Source organism: Athene cunicularia (genome assembly GCF_003259725.1).
Source record: "Athene cunicularia isolate RWA chromosome 19 unlocalized genomic scaffold, athCun1 chr19_part1, whole genome shotgun sequence".
Lineage (NCBI taxonomy): Eukaryota > Metazoa > Chordata > Aves > Strigiformes > Strigidae > Athene > Athene cunicularia.
In genome coordinates, this window is record NW_020799124.1 from 1,558,781 (window position 1) to 1,572,676 (window position 13,896).

General features: G+C 49.6%; 1 protein-coding gene across 1 annotated transcript in view; it reads left to right on the forward strand.

The window, feature by feature from the left end:
• MSI2 (musashi RNA binding protein 2) overlaps window positions 1–13,896 on the forward strand; it is a 225,818-nt gene that overhangs the window by 206,809 nt on the left and 5,113 nt on the right. Inside the window, exons 8-9 of the mRNA XM_026861392.1 lie at window positions 12,161–12,184; window positions 13,305–13,367. Coding sequence (XP_026717193.1) covers window positions 12,161–12,184; window positions 13,305–13,367 — 87 coding nt within the window. The remainder of the gene's footprint in view (window positions 1–12,160; window positions 12,185–13,304; window positions 13,368–13,896) is intronic.

A 13,896-nucleotide genomic window follows, 5' to 3' on the forward strand; every position in this document is an offset into this window, starting at 1 on the left:
GCAGGCGTGGGGAGGGCGGAGGGGTGGGAGCAGCGAGCCCCGGGAGCAGGGCTCGGGGTGCGAGGGAGCGTTTCGGGAGGACGGGGACGTGGCAGCGTGGCTGCAGGGCGGGGCTGGGCCTCGCCTGCCTGCGGGGCTCTCCCTGCACCCCTCTCTGCGGCACAGGGCTCGCCCAGCGCGCGCTCCTCCTCCAGTCACCCCTGGGAAGGAATCGAGGGGGGCAGCCTGAGCCACCAGCCGTGGGGAGAGGCGTTTAGTGCCACGGGGCGAGTAGCATGAGCAGGGATCCAGCCCATAATGCTCCTCCTCAGCGGGAGCCTGAACCCCCTGACCCTGTCCTTGGCTTGTTTTGGCGCTTGCAGAAGCGCCCCTGGGGCCTGTGGTTTGGAGCCTGAGGTAGGAGCGTGTGCGAACCTGATGGAGAGGAACCCAAAATGTGCTTTTTTAACAAGTTGTCGTGCCCAAACGCTCCGTGTTGCCGTTCGAGAAAGGAAAATGCTCGGCCGTTTCTGCAGGAGCATCCCAGGCAGCGTGTGCGAGAGCTCTGCCTGCCTCCCGGCCCCGCCGGGGGGATGTATAAGCGTACATCCCAGGAGAACACCCGGAGCTCCGTCCCGCGGGCTCTCGGGGAGGGGGCCCAGCACCGCTCTGCTGCTGTAGGTGCTGTGGGAAGCGGCCGGGGGGGCCGGGGCGGTCCCCGGGGTAATTACCACCAAAAGAGAAAAAAAAAGGGAATGCCCACCTGAACGGAACTGTCCTGTTGGTGTTTACTGGGGTCCGAGTGAACTGAGGCTGCAGGTGTCACGATCCACCTCTTTGCGTTTCCATTTCTGCGCTGGGGTCCCCGGGACGGGCCCTCGCCCCGCGGGCGAGACACACGCGATCACTTTGGCGACTTCTCTATCTTCTCCCATCATGTTATTTTTTTTCCTCTAGGCCTTTGTAATTCAGTACATAGCCTTTTTTTTTTTTTTTTTTAATTGCAATCACTCCCTTTCTGTGTCTTCTTTTTTTTTTTTTTTTAATTTCTGGGACTTATCTTTTCAGTTTAATCTATTAATTTCTGTTCTTATTTCACTTTGCAGACTATTTGCCGATTTCACAAGACATAATTTTTATCAACTAGTTCTTAAAGATGCATAACAAATTAATCGGGGTTTACTACAGTGCTAATGAGAGAGAGAGAGAGACAGAAAAAGCCTGGGTGGTCCATGTTTAATATCAATGTCCACTGAAAAATTGCTGCTCTTACTGGCTGGTTTGATTGACTGGACTTTTTATTTTATTTTTATTTTTTTAAAGGCTCCATATCCTCACTGCTTTGAGTTTGCTTTTTTTTTTTTTTTTTTTTTTTTTCATTTCCTCTGCTTTGTTATGAGTTTTTAATGCCCACTTGGAATGTAACTCACAAGGATCGGGGTTAGGGGCGTTACAAAGGTACGACTTCTCACAAACTTTTTAGAAATAATCTAATCAAGGAAGCAAAAAACGATGATTGGGTCTCCCAAGCAGCCCCAAAGAGATATTGGCGCTTTTTAGCGTAGCGATGTTCAGCAGTAGCACAGATCATAATTAGGGTGAAGCGAGACTGGCAGCTCCTGTCACTAGGATCATTAGCAACACGGGGTTTAATTATTCCCAGCGACCGCCCTGTGCCCGCAGGTGCGACCCTGCGGTGCGGGCGGCGGCGGGCGCAGCGGACCCACACACGGTTGCTCCCGTTTCCCTCACTTTGGGTTAGTGGCTCTTTCTAGAGCTGCCCGAATCACGCCAGGGCCGTGGCTGGAAGCCCCCCCCCTCCCAAAAAAAAAAAGGGCTTCGACAGTTTTTGCACATCCCGCAGCAACCCCAGCCACTAACCCCCCTCGCCTGGCAGCCTGCGGTGCTCTCGCATTCTCCCTGCAGTCGCTTCTACTTCCAGACTTTGCTTGCAAATCACGGGCTAATTACTGCGATTTTGGCAAGAGGGACAAGCTTCTCCCCCTGCTAGCTTAAGCTGTATCGCGCCTCTTAATCTCCACCTAAATCACGGAAGAGCTGCAAACCCATGTAATGGGTAATGCCTCCATCCATTGGCTTTATTTCTAAGAAGACCAGATTCTGGACTTTTGGGTAGAAAACAAGCCTCGTATTTAAATTCTGTTTTTTCTTTAAGTGTTTCTACCCATTCTATAAGTTTGTGAGAAGTAAACTGCATGCTTACAGTAGAACTGTAATGCATTTTAATGTTTGTTAATCCACTTGTTTAAAATGTCAGTGTCAAAGGCTCTACAATACACGGCTATGCTGTTCATTTCATTAAAGATGCTTGATGTAATAATTGGTTAGTTTTCTTTTTACTTTTCTGCAGGCAATAGCTTTTTTTAATCTGTATGGCTTCTTATTATTTTGTTTGGGTTTTTTTGCTATGAATTGCTTTGCTTTTGTGAACTTGTCTTAGTGTGCATGATTTGCAAACATTTCGGCTATTGTGAATTTTCTCATTTTTTTGTAAATAGTCCATCTGTGCTTTTCTTTTTTTTCTTTTTTATGACTTTTTTCCTGTAAGTAACTGAGGTAGAAAATAATAATAAATTGTTTACAACGGATATGCTGTGTTGCTGCTCTCTTAGCTTGCAGTTTTAATATTTTGGTTTGGACGCACCAAATAACCAGTACCAATGACAATTTAATAAAAGAATAAAACAACCATCACTCAAAGCGTGTGACCCAGTGTTTGAAGAATCTGCAGATGAACGGTTACGTACGAGGTGTGTTTACCGCAAAGAATTAAACCCCCAAGAGATGACAATGCACTTGTAATTGGGGCTGGAGGAGTGACTCCGCGTTAAGTCGCCGTGTTCCCGGCGCTGTGGTCAGTGTGGTCCGTGCCAGCGGCCCGGGGGGGGGTTTAAGCATCAAACCCAGATTAGAAACCCGTGTTGCAAACCCTCCGGTGCTACTGTGCAGGAACGTTTCTGCTCTGTGGGAACAGAAGGACGAGCAGGTACCTGCTGTGGCTGGGAGGGTTGCGGGGACGTTGCCATCGCTGTCTGATCTCAGTTTGAATTTCTCCCATCGTTACCTGGATGTTGGGGGATTGTCAAAGTTACTTAGAAGCCTTCAGCTCAGGAATTTAATTTTTTTTTTTTTTTAATTAAGGGTTTGTTTGCTTGTACGTTTGTCAACGCTTATTAAAACCTTTGTATGTGGGGAGAGGTGGGAAGAACAAATATTTTCACAAACTTTTCAGAGCACAGGGAAATACACTTGCTTACTAATAACAGTTCTCCAGTCTGCAAAGCCCAGCCTTGGGTCACGTTCCTGCAGTGCCTGGTGCTGTGAAAATGCAACGCAAGATCCTTTCAGAGTCTGAGCTGCTGTTTTTCATTATTATGACGGCATTGAAAACCAACTTTCTGTTAATCTGTAGAGCTTAATTTAGTTTCTTTCCTGATATCAGTCGCAAACTGTTCATTGCCAGCCGCCAGCGCTGGGCGGGAAGGTATTCTTGTGTAAAAGTGATTTGTGATGCTCGCTGAGTAGGTCTAACGGTTATTTTCTGAGTCAGGAAAAGGAGATGGTACCAGAGACGAGGGTAATTATTATATAATGACATGCTTAAGGCTTTTTTTTCATAGTGTCTGAGAGAAGGAGGTGAGGTAAGGAGGTTCCTGTATCAGTTGTTCAGGTCACCCGGCAGTATTAGGAAGGTTGACGTTGCTCCTGCTCGTGGTTACTGAGCCCTCCCCGGGAGCGCAGGCGGGTGGGAGCGGGGGAGCGTGTTTCTGGCTCCAGCAAACGGCAGAGCTGCGCGTCCCACCCGTGGCCGGGTGCGGTGGTCGGAGCCGTGGCCGTGCTCTGGAGGTGCAGCTTCGCCACGTTGAGTGGGGTCGGGAGAGACTCGGGAGTTGGTACGACCAGCTCACCAGAAGGAGCGTAAACGCATCCCCACAAAGGACTGGGCTGTAATTCTGCGCATCGATGGCAGCCAAGGTCGGGCTCCAGCGGGGTGTGGGGTGCCTCGACGACCACGAGCCACGCTCCCGTGTCCACGAGCACCCTCTGGCCATGTAAAGCGATTTTAAAGTGGAGTCCACTCTGTAAAATACTCTTAAAGCACCGTTACACGAGTCTAAGACTTGTATAACATTTAGTCACGGGATGCAAAGTTTATCTGGTCACGATACTTGAATGATCAAACTTCACATTAGGAAAAAAAGGAGAAATTGCTGGCAGCTGGCAGCAAAATAGGAGGAGGAAATACAAAATATATTTTAAATTGTGTATTCAGTTAGTTAAGCCTTGTAACAGTAAGAGATGCGGAACGAAGCTGGAAATGTTTCTCACTCCTTTGTCTAACCCTTTCTTAACTGCTTAAAATCTGCTCTAATCACCCCTGCACTGCATGCTTTTTTTTCACCTAAAACACGTTACTGCATCTGCATGGCATAAAACGGTTTACAAAGTGCATCTGAAATCTGCTAGAACCACCTTAATTACCGCTCTTCAAACCTCTCCGTTTCAGCCTCCATCACTGAAAACAAAGACTATAGACTGGACCTGTTTTAAAATTAAGATTTTGGGTTTCTTTTGCTGGCGGAGGGCAGGCTGAAGAGGGACCATTCACACTGCAGGTGCATCCCTGGAGTGAGGAGCAGCTGGAACTGCAGACAGCAAACTGAGAAATTAATATAGCAAAGCCCATAAATTTCCAGCCAGAAGGTACTCCTTCAACTTCTGCTTAGATGACGGTAGCTTTTGTTTTGACACAGGAAAAAATGGTGTCTAGAGCTGTTCCCCGAGTCCGAGCAGAGCTTAAGCACCTTTGCCTCTTGGACATATCTTTTCGGAGAAGAGTTGTGGTCTTTTTTAATGTTGCGGAGAACTGCGTAAAATTTCTTTTTCGCCTCCCATTTCCCCCCACCCCTTAAAATAATCTCCTGGGTGTTAAATTTAAGGCGAGGTTTTCAAGAGAGAAGCGGTTGATCTGAGCCGGTGGTCCAGCTGCCCCCGATTTCAGTGGCAGCAGAGCGTGGCCAGTACAAATGCTGCTGGTCCCCCTTGTCCTGCCCCGTCAGCTCTGCGTGAGTGAGGCTTCCCTGACGGCTTCCCCATGTCTGGCCGAGGACCAAACCGCCCAAAGCCTTCATGAGGTGGTTTTTTTTTTTCTCTACTGATACCCTGAATAACTGCTTGAGCAATGAGAATATCTTGAACTTAAACGCTGATTGTCCTCTTCCCAGCTGCTCGCTGATCCATGCATGGAGTTTGAGACAGGCTTTAAAACTTTCAGGGTCGTTGCCCTGAAAATGAGTGATCGCAAGGGACAGGGAGGAGAGAAAAGGGGGAGGGAAAAAAAAAAAAAAAAGTCTCTCAGGAGCTCTTTGCATTTCGGGGTGATAGTACAGCAACAGAGCTCCAGAGCAATGGTTTCTGCTGTGAACAGGCCACAGCTGCGGCAGCCGGGAAGTGTAATGAGAATAATTATTCACAAGAGTAAAGAGGCATAACGCAAACACACATGTATGGAAAAAACATGGGTAACCCTATAGAAAGAAGAACGTGGTCTGGTAATGCCAGTTCTGGAAGGAATTCTACGTGTCTGAATTAGCCAGAGCGCAACGGCTGCCCTGCTTTTATGCCTTATACCTCTGTAGCTACAATTTTTAACTGTAAAGCTGTTAAAAATTGGGAGCTGGGAGCTGCAAAGAACTGGAAGAGATTAATTCCTTTAAAGCACAAAAATACTCAAATGTGTATTTTTTCAGTAGTAGGGTTTCAAGCTGATAATGAAGTGCCTCCCAAGCCTTCCTTTGCCCAGAAGGTATGTAGAAGGAATACGTAGTCGCGGCAGTGATGCCCTGAAGGTTTCTGGGCTCAGCATCACAATCCTCTCTGACCTTTTTCGTCCCGTGGGTGATGAACCGGGGCAGTTCCTGCGGGCCGGTCTCGCCGGTGACGGCCGCTGCGCCCGGTGAGCTGCGGTGGCTCTGAGGGGGGCACTCACCCGCCACTTGGACACACGGAGGTTGTGAAGAATTTCCTGCCCTCTGCTAACCTTGTCCTCTGATTATCTTCACTTTTACATACTTGCCTCCTGTCTGCCTTGAATTTTTCCAGCTTCAGCCTCCAGACATGAGTTCTTTTTATGCCTTTGTTCATCATCACGGATCTGTCTTTTAATAATACTTATCCAGATAGTTTAGATCATTCATAAAAATTGAAGCAAGCGGTTTAACCAAATAACTCATTTTCTATACCATCGAAGCAACTGAAATGAGGCTTGAAGCAAATCAGTGCCACTTTGCTGATCTTTAAATATATGCCTTAATGCGGTTCCATCTCACCTGCCCTTGTTCATTCAGCAGCAGGTGACTGAAATTCAGAGCTTCTGTGCTGTGTGACAGCTTGGGTACAGTGAATGCGTGGGTATTCCTCCCCCCGCCGCGATCGTTTCATTTATGCTTACCCTGTTTATTAAAAATCGATAGCAAATGTTTGGCTTTGGGCTTTAAAATGAGAAATGCTTTCATTGGAGCGATCAACTTAGTATTAGACAGAATTACTTGCTTTTAGGAAGCGGCTTTGGTTGAGATTGCCTTCCATCCACATCAGCTGCATTCACTCGAAGCTCATAATCCTCCGTGTTCCCCCAGTTACTAATTTAGGGAGAACCCCAATTACATACTGAGTTCCAGTGCTGGGTGGCGGGAGGTATCGTTTTTGTCGGACACGTTTGAGAAGTGTAGCGGGCACCTCGAAGCTGCTGTAGGAAGGGAATAGTTTTTAAGAAGAGTGAAACTAAATCAGCTGCCAGCTTTTGCTTTTCGGTTTGTGTTTTCTTGAATGAATAGTTTTTCTTAGAACAAACTGTTTGCCTTTGAGAAGTTTGCCAGTTTTCTGTACAGTGAAATAACTGCGAAAGGGTTATTACACTTGAAACGACACGGAATGATAATTTGGAGACAAACAAGGCTTTGTCTCACTGATGCATAAAGTAATTACTGGGCAAAAGTGCATCATTCTCATTTTAAAAACCGTGGCCTGAGAGTGGTAAACAGCTGAAAAACGGGTCGTTTACTGTACATAAAGTGGAAGTGCCAAATTTTAAATTAACTATATTTGGGTTTTATTGTTTTTATGAAATTCCGAAGCAGAAATATTTGTTCATAATAACATCCATCTGCAAACACGCATCCGGCGTGAAGCGCATTACTGGTGTCTGACGTGGAGAATTCCACAAACTCTTGCCACGCACCGTACATTTTAAGCAGGAGATGAGTGTGCCTTGAATAACGCAGTGGGCTGCTTAATGAGGTTGCCATTATGCGTGATGTGCTGTGTCTGAAGTTTGCTAATTTTCTGACCTGGTGAAATAGATTTTAATAAGCTTGATGTAGCACAGCATATAAAGACAAAGGGAAACACTTAATGGGGCTCTCACAATAAAGGACTCTGAGCAGGCTTGGAGATGCTAAGATTGCTTCTAGATGCATCTAGAATTGACCAAAAGCTTGGGAAATTAATTCTCCACTTCCACGGAGCTCTGCCCTGCCCTTTGCTTGGTCCCTGCTGTTTGCTCTTGCATGGCCGGCGCTTTTCCGCTTCTTTAAAGACAAACCACCGGTGGGAAACACGAGACATTCCAGACAGGGCTTGTAGCTCCCTCCCTCCGCGTTCGCGTCCTGCGGACTTGGGGAGAGCTTCGCTAGAGTCTTCAATCAAATCCCAAAGAGTTAATTGCTACTAAACCATGATAATGAGTTGTGAGTGACTTGGTGGAATCCAGCATCAATTCTAGATGAAATTTGGGTTCTCTGGGTGTTTGTTCTTCTCTAAATACTGAGCTTTTCGTTGTTAGTCTAAGGCTTGAAATGGCAGCAGGTTTTTTTCTCTTTCATTCTTGTTTCTTTATAGAAAGGGAGGGGGAGGCTGAGACAGGCCTGAAAGGTGAAGGTTTTAAACATAAAGGGATTGTTTTGGGACGGAGCTTTCCCTTGTGCGTGCTCACCATTAAAGACTACATTTTTGTCCAGTAAATTGGACCCACGCCTGCCTGCCTTCAAAAAAAAAAAAAAAAAAAAAAGCAACCAGGCTCTTCTGCTTCATGGTTTTGAGTCTCTGATACTTTTGAAATGAAGCCTAAAGATCCTACAAAGAGGATAACACTGCCTAATGGAAAGAATAATGCAAGCGAGAACCCATTTGAAATGACAGCTGTGAGCCTCGCGAAGCTTTTCTGTGCTGATCAAAGCTGCTGGTAACGTTGTTTGAAAAGAGGGTATCAGTTTCCCCCTCGCCTCTTCCCACTCAACCTGCAGATGATTTTATAGTCCAGACTTTGCACTTTTTTCCTGGGAGATCAAGTGAACCTCCTAAGTGACCGGTGTAAAGATCAGCTCGCCGGGGAGCTCCGTCAGTGTAAGAGGCAAAGTGGTTTGGGGGGGGGGATAGACCCTCAGAGCTCCATCCCCTGGCGTGCAGGGTCCTCTGAAACCCCCCTCGAGGAGACACGGGGGCCGCGTGAGACCGAGCAGCAGTATTCAGCTTTTCTGCCAATGTCTGCAAATGCTCCAAACAATCCGTGAACAGAGAGGAAGGATTTTGCTTGCTAGGTGCAGTTTTATAGTGGCTTTTATTTTATTCTCCATGCGTGTCCCATAATTTTGGTTATTTTATGAAGTTCAGTGCTGGAGCCAGGTGATAATTTGAGCATCTCGGCTTCCATTTTTATTCTTGGTTTAAATCCCTGTGTTTATTGCTGAAGTCTCACATGACCTCGCGTGGCCCAAGCGCTTTAGCCGTTAGAAAACAGAGAAAATTCTTTGCATGATATTTTTTTTATTTTAAGAACTAATTTCACGATCTTTGTGACTGCTTTTTGGTTTGATTCCTATCGTCTGGCTGTTTGTAGAGGACGAGGTCTTGTGTCCTTTGGGGGTGCGAGATATTTGAGGTCCTCGGGGGCGGAACGGAGCACGGCGGGTCTGACGGAGTCAGTGGTTTCTCACAGAGAAGGCGTGGGCTGCACGCCCGCGAGGTGTGAAATGGCTCCTGGGTTCTGCAGTTCGCTCCTGGTTGCCTCGTAGCCGGTTTGAGGCTGGGGTAAAGGAGAAACTGGTGGTTTGAGCAGGGGACGATCCCCCCAGAGCGGGAGATGGAGCGAGGGAGCGTGCCCTTTCCCGGGAGCCCTCGGGTCCCCCGTAGGGCCTGGCCCTGCGCATGCAGCGTCGCTCTCGCCAGATTTGTTCACAAAGCCCCCGGGAGATCCGCTAAATCCCAGGCTCCGGGCATTTTCTGCTCAGTGCGAGACTGCGGGGCTGGGCGCTGCCCCCCTAGATCCAGCCCTGCTGCTCTGGGCATGTGCCCCCCCTGGTCCCCCCCGCTCCCAAACTCAGCTGTGCCTCGGAGAAGGCAGTTGCTTGCAGCCAGGCGTTGGCTGAATCAGTGACCTTAGGGCAAAGCATTTAAAACCAGATGTGTCCATCTTCCCTCGCACGAGGCTGCTTCAGTATTTAAAGTGAAACTATTGATGCAGGAAGCAGAAAAATTTATCTGTGAAAAATTGAACTCCAAATACTGGCTTTGGCTCGTTCAGAGCAATAAAAGAGCATGAAATTGATGCGAATCCTCAGGGCTTTCCTGGACAGTGTGCGAGCCCATTGCAAACCATTTATTGTAAAATATCTTCTAATTGCGATGCCTAAAGTGGGCACTTTGGTCCCTTTGAGCAGCTTTGGTATCTTGTTTTCCCTAGGCAGTCATGAGCAGTGGCTACACAAAGAGGGACAGGGCTTCAGCAGGAGTTGGAGCGCCTTAAACAAACACGATGAAGGAATTGATCTCTCCCTTCACCCCTTTTGATTTTCCAGTTGACTTCAGAGGGCAGCGGGCTCGGAGGAGCCGGGCTGGCACCAGCCGCGCTCCCTGCCTGGCTGGGGGTGGCATCCAGAGCGCCCCACGGTCGATGCTCCCGTTGATTTCAAGGTGCTCTGTCTGGCCCGGGCACCCCTTCCTGGCACCCAGTTATCTCTGAGCCGCCTGTTAAAATGATCTGGGAGCGTGCCGGCCCCTCGGCAGCTGGCTGCAGGGTGCACAGAGCCCCCCGGGGTCCCCCACGGCCAGCAGTCCTGTGTCCCCAAAGCCACCGCTCTGTCTCCCGGAGAAGCCTGCGCTTCCCGGGCACTGCTAAGGGCACGGCACTCGCTGGCTCTGCCAGCTAACGCTTCTCCTTGCCCCCCTTGGAGGCGTCCCCCGTGCCTTGAGCCCCCGTCAGCAGAGCGGGGTGGATCAAAATCCACCTCTGCCACTGCCTGGGGACCCAGCGGCTGCGTGTCGCCCTGTTTTAAACCCTGATGCCAGGGGAGGGAGTGTGCAGACACACAGCCTCACCAGAGCTGGTCTGGGGGACCAGCAAGAGGTTCCCTCTGGGGGCCTGGAAACCAGCAGAAGTGCTGCTGCTGCTTTCCTCTTCGCTGAAGAGCTGCAGATACCTCAGCTCTGAAATGTTAATAAAACGGTGCAACAGCACAGGCTGATAGAGGCAGAAGTTTCTTGCAGTACACAAACCAGGTTCAGTATTAATTGTCCTGTCACTAGTGCTGTTCTTTAAAGTCTTCACTGATGCAGAAATTTAATAATAATACAGTGTGACCAAAGTGCTTAAAAAATGCTGTAGGGTTGGTACAAGGGGCATTACAGAGATCAGTGCTGGAGCTTGAGGCCAGAAACTACGAGAGCCCGGCTGCACCCTTGGCTGTCTGCAGATGTCTTTCTCAGAGTCACTTGGTTTCTTTGTGCCTCGTTTTATCCCATCTGGGACGTGGGGACGGCGTCGGCTGCCGATCCCTGCTGAGAGGTTCGGGAGCAAACAGCCACAGAAGTAAGTTAGCAGAGCTGTGAGCCCTCGGCAGCACGGTGACGGGGAAATCGGGTTTCAGCTGGGCGAGCTGATCAGTGCAGGGCCTGGCAAAGGTCATTCCAGTGGGGGGGATTGATTCCCTGTGTTGGATTGATTGAGGGATGCTCCAGCGGTGGAGCCAGGCTCTGTCTGTACTGGGAAGCAGGTTTCTGCCGATGCTGATAATCCATCCCTGTTCCTGTCTGGCGCAGCCGTGGGGCCGTGGCGCTGGCGCTGCCCGGCCGCAGCGTCCCCGGGCAGGGCGCGAGCAGCCGATCACACTTGAGCTGTCTGGAGTGCCATGTCACGCGGATGCTTTTATCTCAGAACGGGGATAATAGCTTTCTTTGGGGCTGGGGGGATTAATTTTTCACACATCTGTCCACTGGAATGCAATCGCAGATCCTTTGTTCTGGCTCTTTCCGTGGAGTGCCTTCTCCACCCTTGTTATTTCATTCTTCTTTTGCATGGCAAAACTTTTTGTCCTGCATTTCAAATAGATACTGAGCGTCCCTGGCAGTTGAACAAGGGAAACAAACTTTCCAGCCCTGGTTTTTATGCTGCTTTCAGTGGGTGCTTGGTGATTTGAAGGGTATTTGATTGGTTTTGGCAGAGGCGTTTTATTCCGTGGAAAATCCACAGCTCCTCTGATCCCTTATGGATGGTTTAGGGAGCCCCTGGAGCCTCCACATCAGAGATTTGCTGGTGGCCAGCTGGTCCTGGGCGTGCCGTGGGAGCTCTGAGGACACTGCTCCGGGGGCACGCGCCATGGTGGGCAGGGACCGGAGGAGGAGAGGCTGTAGGGACGGTGCCAGCTCTGCTCCTGCCTAACCCGCAGCAGGAGGGCCCAGGGCTTGGCCTAGGCCTGGCTCTGCATGAAAACAAAGCCCAGGAGCCTCAGCTCAGTCCTACAGGTGCTTCCTCTGCTGTTGGGAGGTTGGTTTGACTCTAACACCGAGGTCTTCTCACTCCAGCATATCGCACCTCCAGCCCTGAACGCACCTCAGGGGACCCGACGGGGTTCGGCGGCTCCATCACCAGCAGGAGAGAATTTAGCGCTTGGGTGTTTGGTTAGAGCATTCCCCAGTCGGGATGTTCTTCCCGCTCTGCAGAGGTTGTACCAGTTCCTCAACATAATAAAACCGAACAGATTCACATCGGCCTTCAGGAGCAGGGTTTGCTGCGCGGCGCGTGGGCTCCGCGCATGGGGAGCAGACAGCAGCGTGGGGTAGCTGTGCATACATTTACCTATACTTTTTTTTTTTTTTCCCCCAACAGCCCTATTACCATATTTAAATGCAAGTATGTCTTTTTTTAATTGATGTTTTAAGTAGCTTCAAGTCACTCTAGCCTAGTTCTCTGCTCCTTTCCCCCTGGTAGATTACCTGTAGCTGAGACAATAGTGCTAGAGGTAGCGGGCTTGTAGTCTGCTGATTTCTCTGGGTCTCGCTCTCCCCGTTCCTCTAGCTCACTGTTCTCTTTTTCTGTTGCCTCAGTTGTTTTTCTGTGGTTCTTCAGCATTGCAAAGCAGCTGTGATCAAAGTCCTGGAGCCCGCTCAAGGGGCAGGTCCCGTGGTGGTGACTACCCCTGGGGTTGTCCTGTGGGGCACCAGGAGCGGTCGGAGCTCCCCAGACCCCAGGAACCTCCGAGGGGTTTGCTGGCTTTGCAGCAAGGAGGGTTGGGGTTCTCGCTGATCCCTTGGACCTTGCCGTTGCCCCCTTAAAATACTTAAAGTCAGAGCCTGTGGCAGATCTTTTGAATATTAATTAAGTAAAGAAACTAAATCTGCAATCTTGCTAGCAGCATTTCATTCATCCGTAAGGGCTCGCTCCCCCTGTAGCAGGGTGTATGTCTTAGAGCTCCTTGATCTGCGGCTGTTTTGCTTTCAAGAGCTTTTTTTCTTTCTTTCTTTCTTTCTTTCTTTTTTAAATTACATTCCAGTGAATTTTTTCTGCTTGATCCCAGCAAATCTGTGATCTTGACATGAGGACCTCCTCATATTTTCCATTACTGCTATGTCTGTAGATCAGCACGTTATTATCACTTGCAAATAAGCAAAGAAGAGAATTCCCCCGTTGTTTGCGGAGCGGCTGACCCTGCCCGTTTGAGAGTCCGGAGACGTAAGCTGAGCGCCGCAGGCTCTGCCGCCAGCCTGCCCGCCCCGGCGCCTTGGCTTCCGCAGCGTGCCGTGGCCACGTTCCTCTTCTGCCAGGGGGATTTGGGCCACCTTTGTGCCGGTGGAGACCCCCGGCAGCGGGCACCTGGCGAGGGCTCGGCTCTTTCTAAAAACGGCGCCTGTTGATGGCGCGGAGAGCCGGGACGGCGACTTCTGGAAACGCCGTGCCCTCAGCGGCCACCCCGCAGAGACTCGCGGTACCCGCTGGCTTCTTTCTTTACCCTTCTCCTTTTCTCCACGGCCAGGTTTTCCGGCAGCGGCTTATGGACCAGTAGCAGCGGCAGCCGTGGCGGCAGCAAGAGGATCAGGTAGGGGGGCCCGTGGAAGAGCAAACCCTCAGAGTGCAGGGTCAGGTAAAAGCTCTGTCGGTATTCTGTGTGGCTGCAGCTCTCCATCATTTCTCTGATTTTCCTCACACTTATCCTGGGGACCTGAAAACAAACGATATTTTTAAAAAAAAAAAAATTATATAAAAAATAAATAATCAATCCCAAACCAAACCCAAACTACAAGCAGAGGCCACGGGGCCTGGAGCACCTTGCAGGAGATTGGCGTAAGAACTGCCAAAACCAGGGTAGATATTCTGATTTGTTTCTTTATTTATTCCTTTATTATGTTGGTTTCTTTGTTTCTTTGGTTTAAATTCGAGGCTATAAAGGACACCCCAAAGAAATTGATTTGCGTTTTTGAAAAAAAGGTTTCGTTTCTCATGGAAATCTGGCGTTGGGTTGAGGCTACGGCAGCCCCGGGCGCTCCCGCCGTGCCCGGAGCCGCTCTCGCCTCCTGCGCCGCGGCCAGCACAAGGGTCGGCCTTCGCGGGCACCCCCGGGCGAGGGG